The sequence below is a fragment of the Babylonia areolata genome, chromosome 22 (assembly GCF_041734735.1).
Source record: "Babylonia areolata isolate BAREFJ2019XMU chromosome 22, ASM4173473v1, whole genome shotgun sequence".
Lineage (NCBI taxonomy): Eukaryota > Metazoa > Mollusca > Gastropoda > Neogastropoda > Buccinidae > Babylonia > Babylonia areolata.
Window position 1 is genome coordinate 31391225 of NC_134897.1, and position 10988 is coordinate 31402212.

Genomic DNA, 10988 nt, shown 5'->3' on the forward strand with positions numbered 1-10988 from the left:
GCTTTCAATAGGCATATATAGTGAGAAAATGATAAACTGCTCACATTTTATGGCCCAGTTTTCCTAATCTTGAAAAATGACAGATGGAAATAGAGAACAAAAGGATCTCCCCAAACACTGGGTAAAACTATCACATTCATTTGAGAAATCTCACATTCAAAAGAACTCAATGGCTGTGGAAAGAGTGATAGAAGCGAGACAACTGCCTGTATCGCATCAGCAGAACTACATAGCAGTTATCTCCCTGCCACTCGCTCAGACTCCTGTGGCAGTTTAAAGCTGTGATGCCAAAGGCAATGTAACCAGGCATGCTTGCTGGATGCATACACTGGAACATGCATGGACACATCCTGTATTGGACTTTAATCATGAGGCTCAACTATACATAGGTATGAACACAGGTAAAGTAAGAGTTGATTTCCACTGGTGTGGGCACAGTGATTCATGGCACAAATACTGTACACGCAATGAGATAAAACGTAGTTTCAAGTTGACATATAATTGTGACAAATTGTCTGAAAATCTTGTATGGTTGAGCAATTTTATTAACAGAAATACATAAAATTTTCACAACAACTTTCTATGACAAAAATGAAAAATTCCACACTGGAAAGGTCATATTGTACAATCTGTGGCTGAGTTAACTACCTTTATTATCTGACTCGAACACTGACACAAAAACTGAAAAGGTTAATGAATAATGGGAGGGTGTGAGAGATATAGAGACACTGGCAATAATAACAAATCCTTCATTTTCAAGGATGCAAGATTTCTTCTAATTTTCTTTCTTTCTTTCTTTTTTTAACATTGACCTGCACTTCATAGGTTCAGGATCAGCTTTATGTTCCTCCAGGTCTATGTTCTTTCAAATTTTCTTTCAGTCAGGTCTATATTTTCCCTAAATCTATGTTCCACCAAATGTATGTTTTCTATGTCTTTTTTTTCTCCAAGGTCTATATTTCCACCAGGTTATGTCCCCCTTGGTCTTTTTTCTCAGGTCCACCATGTTAACATTTTTTGTATTATGAGTATACTATCTTTATAACATTTTATAATATCATTAAATTATATTTTCACTAGCTTTGACCACTGACCACCAATGATCACTAATGGCCTCTGACTACTATATATACTGGCGGCTGACCAACGATCAGTTACCACTGGTCACTGTTGACCACTTTTTGATTGCATACTGAACAGCACCCAAAAGCTTTTGTATGATTAAAATACATATGCCTGTGAGAACATAGACCTGGCCGGGGATTATAGATCTGAGGGAACATAGACGGAGAATATAAACCCGAGGGAACATAAACCTGGGGAAATTTAGACATGGGGAACATGAAGCTATACCTCAGTGGGGAAACATAGACCAAAAACAATTTTGTAGGAACATAGACCCGGGGAAACATATAAGACCCAGGGGAATAGAGACATGCTCCCGTATGTTCTAGATCTTTACTTCACGTTCCAAAATCGTGCAAAGATTTTTTTCTGATAATGGAAATCTCGGAAAACAAGGAATAAGTACTGATAAAATCACTGCTGAGGGGAATAAGTTTTGTGTGTTTGATAACAAGACAACAAACAAAAGGAGAGTTCATAGTTCAATTACCGCATGCAATGCAGACACTACTCAATGTTGACGAAAAAGAAGGGACATCCAAAAGGCCGCGAGGCCTACTTCGTCCCTATTCTATACCTATACCTACTTACCTAATTTGGAAGATCAAGGTCACACACCAACACACAATATGGCTGCAGCAGATGTCGCAATTGTTGGTGGAGGCATTGTCGGTTGCTCAATCTTCTTTGAGCTTGATCGTCTTGGCTTTAGTTGCGTATTACTAGAGAAAAATGAAAATCTCATGTCAGAGGCTAGCAGTGGAAACAGGTAGGCATGGAACTAGATGCCACAAGAACAGAACAATGTGGTGTTTGTTACTTTCAACATAGGTCCGACTGGGACAACACCCCATGAAAGTTGGGGTGACATCACGAAGACGACACACGTTCAGACAGGAAACGAAAATTCATGTTGGGTGTCTGAATTTCTAACTTTTGGACTACGAGTTCTCATTACAGGAATGTGTTCCCACGGTACAACTCGTTGTGCTTTCTTTTTCTGACAGACGCATGCGCGTGAAATTAACTTCTTCCATTTTAATTGTGCAGAGAAAACGAAAGTAGACCCATGACTGTGTGTATAGTGTATTGTGACTGGGTCATTCCGACATATTTAAGGCTTTGAAGAGATCACCCTCCTGGTTGTTTTATTTTGATAAAACATGCAAGCTCGCTTGTAAATATGGTATTATGTCGATCGAATGACAGCACTGTTTGTTGAGGGTCAGGCATTTGTAAATTGTAGTCACTTCTGTGGAGCATAGGGCACAACAAGCCATATGATTATTAAAAAAAACAAGAGAGGCAAGGCCTTCAAGACTCACTTCTGATAAATTAAGTCCCCTAGCATTAATTACAGAGTAATTTCCCTTTTTTACTATCTGCACCAAAAACGTTTGCAAAATAAATTAAAAAAATTCATGCTTAGCAAAAGAAGTTCCTGTTTGAACAAAAAATGATAATAATGACTCCTCTTGTTGTGTCAGAATAAGAGGTCAAAGTGCCAAGTTAGAGAATACAAAAAATATAAATATAACAGTAAATGCAGTTTGGATATAATTTGGCTTCTTTTAAAAAAAAATTCTTTTGTGCCTATCCCAGAGGTGCAATATTGTTTTAAACAAGATGACTGGAAAGAACTGAATTTTTCCTATTTTTATGCCAAATTTGGTGTCAACTGACAAAGTATTTGCAGAGAAAATGTCAATGTTAAAGTTTACCACGGACACACAGACACATGGACACACACACACACACACACACACACACACACACACACACACACAGACAACCGAACACCGGGTTAAAACATGGACTCACTTTGTTTACACAAGTGAGTCAAAAATGTAATGATCAGAAGTACAGTATATATATATGATACCAGCATAGACACATACACATGCATGTATTTGCAGTTGTGCGTAGCATAATTGTGCTTCCATGCAAGTACACATTTGTGTATAAATGTGTATGTGTGTGTGTTAATATGCACATGTATATATATGTACACAAATAGCAGTTTGAGCTGTGTCATGAATATGTTAAGGAAGTTAAGGAACTGTATTTCTGTTGTTCAAGAAAGTGTATTTCATACATGTTTCCAAAAGTTAAGATTGCTACCAATGTTGAACAAAATTGTATTTGAGGTGTGTCATGAATATGTTTAGGAACTGTGTTTCTGCTGTTCAAGAAACTGTATTTCATACATATTTCTAAAAGTAAAGATTGCTTCCAATGTTGAACAAAATTGTGTGGTTGTAGTGGAATGCTGCACACTGGTTTTGATGCCCCAGCTGACAGCTTAGAACTTCACTGTATCAAGCGGTGCATGCAAAGGGTGTTTGGCACTTTGGACGCTCTTGGTGTACCATACGCACGGAATGGGTCCATCATGGTGGCTTGGAATCCTGATCAGGTCGTATAGCAATGTTTTACATGATTCATGTTCTTATTTCCTTCATTTTGTGTGTGTGTGTGCTTGTGTGTGTATTTCACTTTCATTCTTGTTTTGTATATAATCATGTCAGTTTCTGCTACTGATGTAAAAGCCACAAATGCATGGCATGAGTTATCTTGACAATGCCAGTTTCCTTGCGTCGAGATTTGCTGTAAGATCTCTTATGCAAGCCGGCCCAGGATTTTTGTAGGTGTGCTGAACAGTCTTCATCATTATTGTTATTTGGAGGGTGCTTTTTTATGTTATTCATTTGTTATTAATGTTCATTCTAAACAACTGTATAAACTGTTTGTGTTTTGTTTTGTTTTGGAGGGGAGGGGGGTTGTAGGTTTTTTGTTACCGATGTTCATTCTGAACAACTGAATAAAGGGTGTTTTTTATTGTGGTTTATTTGTTATTGATGTTCATTCTAAACAACTGTGTAAAGTGTGGTGTGTTGTTTTTTTTTGTGGTTTATTTGTTATCAATGTTCATTCTAAGCAACTGTATAAAGTGTTGTTTTTTCGTTTTGATTAGTTTGTTATTAATTTTCATCCTAAACAACTGTATAAAATGTATTTTGTTTTCGGTTTTGTGTGTGTGTGTGTGTGTGTGTGGTTAATTTGTTATCAATGTTCATTCAAAACAACTGTTTAAAAAAAAAATTCCCAGGCATCCAAGCTGAGTGAGATCAGAGCATCCTCGCTGAAGAAAGGCGTGGAGAAAGTGTTAGAGCTTCCACTAGACGACTTGTACAGGAGAGAACCGAACCTGAGCCGACAAGCTCAAGGAGCTCTGTGGATCCCTGAGGAAACTGTTCTGGAGCCCTGCCTCTATGGCCTTCTGCTGGCCCACCACGCACGGAAACATGGGAACAAGGTTTGCTGAAGTTCTATTTGTATTTGTATTTCTTTTTTATCACAACAGATTTCTCTGTGTGAAATTCGGGCTGCTCTCCCCAGGGAGAACGCGTTGCTATACTACAGCGCCACCCATTTTTTTTTATTTTTTCCTGCGTGCACTTTTATTTGTTTTTCCTATCGAAGTGGATTTTCCTACAGAATTTTGCCAGGAACAACCCCTTTGTTGCTGTGGGTTCTTTTACGTGCGCTAAGTGCATGCTGCACACGGGACTTTGGTTTATCGTCTCATCCGAATGACTAGCGTCCAGACCACCACTCAAGGTCTAGTGGAGGGGGAGAAAATATCGGCGGCTGAGCCATGATTCGAACCAGCGCGCTCAAATTCTCTCGCTTCCTAGGCGGACGCGTTACCTCTAGGCCATCACTCCACATTTTACTGCAAGGCGATTCTGGTGCCTGTGAGTTTGCGAATGTTTTTCCGAATTGTTCCAGTTAGTTTTCAGTTTCTGTTTCAAGGGGGCAAAGGCGTGAAAGCAATGCCTGTGAATTTGTGAATGTTTCGGAATTGTTTCAAGGAGTTTTCGGTTTCCCTTTCAAGGATACAAAGCATGAAAGCAATGCCTGCGAGTTTGAAATTGTTTTGGAATTGTTGCAAGGAGTTTTCGGTTTCTCTTTCAAGGATACAAGGTGTGAAAGCAATGCTTGTGAGTTTGCAAATGTTTTGGAATTGTTCCAGGGACCTCTCGGTTTCCGAGTTTCAAAGACGCAAGGTATGAAAGCGTGCAGACTGATCTGTATATACACTGCACTGCGTATTCTTTTTTTTCTTTTCTTTTTTGTTAAAGGAGCAGATATCTGACCTGTGTTTGACCCCAACACATTGTTCTGGGCCTTGAGAGACTATTTAGTTTATTTGCTATATGAATTATCCGATTTTGATCTAGGCAGTTGAGAATTAAAGACTATTAATTATGTGACTGAGCTTGTTGTTGATATATGAGCGAATGGCCGGAGAGCAACTGCAAAATATGTCAGCAAAATTTATGGATTTATTGAGAAGAGCATAGCACTGCATGTGAGAGTAGTGTATGCATGTGAAATGCTGCCAGACTGTCCACAACACAGAAATTTTCTTTCTTTCTTTTTTTCTTTTTTTTTTTTTTTTTTTTACAGTGTTATAGTTAACTCAAGTTTTTGATTCAGTCATTTTAGTTCTTGTATTCTGATACTTTTGGTCAGTTAGAGTTTCACATATTTTAGTTCCTTTTTTTTCTTCTTCTTTTTTTTATTTTTATTTTTATTTTATTTTATTTTATTTTATTTTTTTGTTGTGCATGGTGGGGAAGAAGGGGTTAAAATCTCTTTGTTGTCAGTTTGTTTGTCTGTCTGTCTCTCACTTCATAGGTGAAAGACCTTTACAAGCAATGACAATAAAAATTTCAAGTTTCGAGTTTCTCTTTATGGGTGTTTACAGATCAAAGATAGCCCTTTTTGTTGACTTGACACCCCTGCACACACACAATGTCCACTCATTAAATTCCTGTTAAAGAGCGGAAGAATGAATTTAATCAGTGGACAGTATGTGTACGTGGTTTTTATTGTATTGTGGGTTCTTTATATGTGGGGGGGGGGGGGGGGGGTTTGGGGTTTTTTTTGGGGTTGTCAAAAAACTCCAGCACCTTTTGTGATGTGATGGCATGGAGCCAACATCTGCCAGGTGGACAGTTTGTGTGTGTGTGTATGTGTGTGTGCAGAGTTTTTATTGTAATTTTTAAAAAAATCAACTGACAATTGTCCTAGAACTCTAGCACCTTCATTACGGTGTTGAGCCAGCAGCTGCCAGGTGTTTCTGTCCATATTATCAACATCTCTCTCTCTCTCTCTCTCTCTCTCTGGTGAATTCTGTTTGCTGTCTTTTTGTAGAATATCTTTTGCTAATTGCTTATAAACCCTTCCCCACACTCCCGATATATGTGTATGTGCCCATGGCCAAAATGCATTAAACATCAGTTCATTCTCTCTCTCTCTCTCTCTCTCTCTCTCTATATATATATATATATATATATATATACATATACACACACATACATATACATAGAGAGAGAGGCATCTGTCAGTCTCAGGAGACATTGGCAGCATGGACTGTGTGGTCATTGATTGATACAACTGTGTGTGTCTGCGTGTATGTGTGTATGTGTGTGTGTGTGAGTGTGTTTCAGATTCTGACGCACTGTGAAGTTCAAGGGTGGGAAGTGAACAGCAACAGTGGTCGGTCAGTCCTTCAGACAACCCGCGGTCCAGTGTCTGCCAAAGTCGTCATTAACTGCGCTGGTCTTCATGGCGACAAGGTTCAGAACATGGCTGGCATCGATACCTTCTCGTAGGTACCCTATTCATGCTTATTTCCTTCTTGTTTTTTGTGGTGATTTTTTCTTGGGGGGGGGGGTGGGGAGACCGGTGTGGAGGATGGGGAGGGGTGGGTGGGGGAGGATTTTGTATCTTTTTTTTTATTTCATTGTTTGGTCTAAAGGATTAGATTTTTTTTTCTGTCAAATACACCTTTTATAAATCTTTGACCCCTTAGTATTTCTGTAAGTTTTATCGTTGTCAAAAAAACTTTGACCACATTTCAGTCACTTCATATTGTTCTCACTTGTGTGCATGTTAAATTAAGACGAAAAAATACAGCAGCGCAAAGAAGCAGAACAAAATATAATGATCCAAAATTGATTATCAATACACATCATCAATCCATGTCAGCGTTTGGTGCGTTATGGAAACAAGAACATACCCAGCATGCACACCCCCGAAAACGGAGTGTGGCTGCCTACATGGCGGGGTCAAAACAGTCATACACGTAAAAGCCCACTTGCATATACATACGAGTGAATGTGGGAGTTGCAGCCCATGAATGAAGAAGTATATATACACACAAAGCAAGCAAACACACACAAAATAAACACACACACACACACACACACACACACACACACACAGATGTACGACATACAGAAATACACCATACAAATGGCCCCAACAATCACAACAAAAAAACCAAACAATATTACACAGCAAAACAACCACCAGAAGAACATGAACACAATTCTGTAAAAAAAAAATGAAGAGGGACATGCTTGTGAGATCAGTGCGAAAAATAGCAGTAGACATTAACACAAGACTGCTCTGAAGGAAAAGTGGTGTCCGCTCACGTTTGCAGCATCAAACCAAGGAAAGGGCAGTATGCAGTCTTTGGTAGCACAGCTGGTCATCTGATACATTCCAGCATTTTACCTGTCCCGACAGAGAAAACCAAAGGTATCATCGTCTTCAAAACAGGTAGGTTGTGCAGAAAATTATCTCTTATTATTAGTAGTACTATTAGTATTGATATCAATATTATCATTTGTGGTAGTGGTAGTGGAGTAGTAGTAATTCAGGAGTTAGGGAAAGCGGGTAGGGGGGTGGGGTGGGGAATGCAGCTGTAATGAAATGGTGCTTTTTAATCATGGAAGTATCATAAGCAGTGTCTTTAATTTAACCAGTTAGAATGTTTTGAATTAACTTTTTTTTTTTTTTTTTTTATAAAAGGCTGTCAAGCATTCTCAGATATATCTGCTGAAAGGAAAATCTGATTTCAGTTGAGTTTAATACTCAGTGGCACATCACTGTGTGTGTGCATGTGGGAAGACATCCAAGCATAAAATATCAGCTTTGTCTTTCTTTAATTGCCAAAGTATTGTTTCATATGAGATTTTTCAGTTGTTATTTTTCTTCATCAAATTTATTTTTCTGTCTGTTTTTCATCTTTTTGTTTTTGTCTAGCTTTTTTTTTTATGTTACAGTTCACAACAACGTCATTGTTGGGCCCACGGCAGAAGATGTTGAGAGTCGTCAGAGAGCTCCGATAGATCCTGGCATCACAAAGCGACTGCTAGAGGTGGGCCGACAGACCATCCCCGAGCTGAACAGCTGTTCACCCATTGGACATTACACTGGGGTCAGACCGGCCACACAGTTCAAGGAATACCAGATCAGATCGTACATCGACAGGTCAGTGATGTGGGGCTTGTTGAGCACAGGCAGAGTGATCAGGACCCTTAGATTGACAGTCTGAACACGTTAACTACTCAGCTTTTGGACCCCTCACATTGTCTTTTGATCCTCTGTCCCTCCTCAGGATGCTCCTCTGTACCATCTGTTCCATAGTCCACCTCTGTCCCTCCTCAGGATGTTCCTCTGTACCATCTGTTCCATAGTCCACCTCTGTCCCCCTTCATGTTCCTCTGTACCATCTGTTCCATAGTCCACCTCTGTCCCTCCTCAGGATGTTCCTCTGTACCATCTGTTCCATAGTCCACCTCTGTCCCTCCTCAGGATGTTCCTCTGTACCATCTGTTCCATAGTCCACCTCTGTTCCTCCTCATCACGTTCCTCTGTACCATCTGTTCCATAGTCCACCTCTGTCCCTCCTCAGGATGTTCCTCTGTACCATCTGTTCCATAGTCCACCTCTGTCCCTCCTCAGGATGTTCCTCTGTACCATCTGTTCCATAGTCCACCTCTGTCCCCCTTCATGTTCCTCTGTACCATCTGTTCCATAGTCCACTTCTGTTCCTCAGCTGTCCCCTGTTCCCTAGCATCCAGTGTTTCTTATTCTTTGTGGGTTGCAACTCCCATGTTCACTCATATACACAAGTGGACTTTTACATGTATGACTGTTTTTACAACTACCATGCAGGCAGTTATACTGTTTTCGGGAGGGTGTATGCTGGGTATCTTCTTGTTTCCATAACCCACCCAATGCCCACATAGGTTACAGGACCTTTAATGTGCATATTTGATGTTCTACATGCAATTACACACGAAAGGGAGTTCAGGCACTAGCAGATCTGCGCATTTGTTGACCCAGAAGATCGGAGAAGTCTCCACCCTTAACCCACCAGGCGACTCGATTGGGATTTGAACCCGGGACCCTCAGATTGAAAGTCCTACACAATAAGCATTCGGCTGTTGCACCCGTCTTGCCCCCAGGTATTGAATCCCCAGCTCCCCTCCAACCCCCTCCCTGTACCTCTGTTTTACATAATACATTGAATGAATGCGATTCTCTGGAATTGTTCATGTGTTTTACATCACAAAGTAACATCTCTTTGGAGACAGTCAAGTATTGTGTATTTTTATCTCTCTTCATTTGAATAGGGTTTGCTGATAAATTACTGTGTATTATTATCATCTCTTCATTCTAACGGGGTTTGCTGATAAAGTATTGTGTATTATTATCTCTCTCTTCATTCTAACGGGGTTTGCTAATAAAGTACTGTGTATTATTATCTCTCTCTTCGTTCTAATGGGGTTTGCTAATAAAGTACTGTGTATTATTATATCTCTTTTCGTTCTAACGGGGTTTGCTAATAAAGTACTGTGTATTATCATCTGTTCATTCTAACGGGGTTTGCTAATAAAGTAATGTGTATTATTATCTCTTCATTCTAACGGGGTTTGCTAATAAAGTACTGTGTATTATTATCTCTCTCTTCGTTCAAACAGGGTTTGCTAGAAAAGTATTGTGTATTATTATCTCTTTGTTCTAACAGGGTTTGCTAATAAAGTACTGTGTATTATTATATCTCTCTTCGTTCTAACGGGGTTTGCTAATAAAGTACTGTGTATTATTATATCTCTCTTCGTTCTAACGGGGTTTGCTAATAAAGTACTGTGTATTATCATCTCTTCATTCTAACGGGGTTTGCTAATAAAGTACTGTGTATTATTATCTCTTCGTTCTAACGGGGTTTGCTAATAAAGTACTGTGTATTATTATCTCTCTCTTCGTTCTAACAGGGTTTGCTAGAAAAGTACTGTGTATTATTATCTCTTTGTTCTAATGGGGTTTGCTAATAAAGTATTGTGTATTATTTTCTTGCTTTTTGTTCTAACAGGGTTTGCTAGTAAAGCATTGTGTATTATTATCTCTCTCTTCATTCTGACAGGGTTTGCTAATAAAGTACTGTGTATTATCATCTCTTCATTCTAACGGGGTTTGCTAGTAAAGTATTGTGTATTATTATCTCTCTGTTCGTTCTAACGGGGGTTTGCTAGAAAAGTATTGTGTATTATCTCTCTCTTTGTTCTAATGGGGTTTGCCAGAAACTGGATCACCGTGGGAGGCATCCGGTCCACAGGCGTGTCGGCGTCACTGGGGATTGCTGAACACGTGGCCTCTCTGGTGCAGACGGACCTGAAGGCTGAACCCACACGGGGCCCTACGCACAGCTTGGAGGCATCAGACTGGAACCTGCTCCCTGGCGGCACCCTGTTGGTCGACGGACACACATACGGGGTGTGTCACCCGATAACACTGTTTGGGATGAAGGAGGGGAGTAGCAATAGCAACAGCAACAGCAGACTGTGATGGTGGAGTGGGATGTCTCCGTGATGCGTGGTTGTACAGGACTTTGGGGTGATGGTGTGGGGGGAAGTTGTTTGGGAGTTTGGTGCTTCAGTAAGATTCCATTATTTTTCAAAAGGGCAGTTCTGCACAACTGCCAAGATTTTGTGTGTGTG

The 10988-nt window shown here is 39.9% G+C and overlaps 1 protein-coding gene across 2 annotated transcripts; it reads left to right on the forward strand.

Annotated features, from left to right (window-relative positions):
* The first annotated feature begins 961 nt into the window (after positions 1–961).
* Positions 962–10988, forward strand: LOC143297029 (glycerol 3-phosphate dehydrogenase-like). Of its 2 annotated transcripts, none has more exons than XM_076609183.1 (7): positions 962–1894; positions 3388–3541; positions 4235–4441; positions 6645–6805; positions 7643–7761; positions 8268–8475; positions 10572–10988. In XM_076609183.1, exons 1-7 carry the CDS (start codon positions 1755–1757, stop codon positions 10834–10836), a joined length of 1254 nt encoding a protein of 417 aa, XP_076465298.1. In that variant the 5' UTR covers positions 962–1754; the 3' UTR covers positions 10837–10988. The 2 variants fall into 2 exon arrangements, with proteins under 2 accessions (XP_076465298.1, XP_076465299.1); XM_076609184.1 differs by lacking the exon at positions 962–1894 and adding an exon at positions 1922–2100 and having other exon boundaries at positions 10572–10987.

What these genes read in the sequence shown, in the direction of transcription:
- LOC143297029 (XM_076609183.1), top strand. Translation starts at nt 1,755, where the DNA reads ATGGCTGCAGCAGATGTCGCAATTGTTGGTGGAGGCATTGTCGGTTGC. An exon ending in CACGGAAACATGGGAACAAG is followed by an intron (nt 4,442 to 6,644) that starts GTTTGCTGAAGT and finishes AGTGTGTTTCAG; the next exon opens with ATTCTGACGCACTGTGAAGT. An exon ending in TATCATCGTCTTCAAAACAG is followed by an intron (nt 7,762 to 8,267) that starts GTAGGTTGTGCA and finishes TTTATGTTACAG; the next exon opens with TTCACAACAACGTCATTGTT.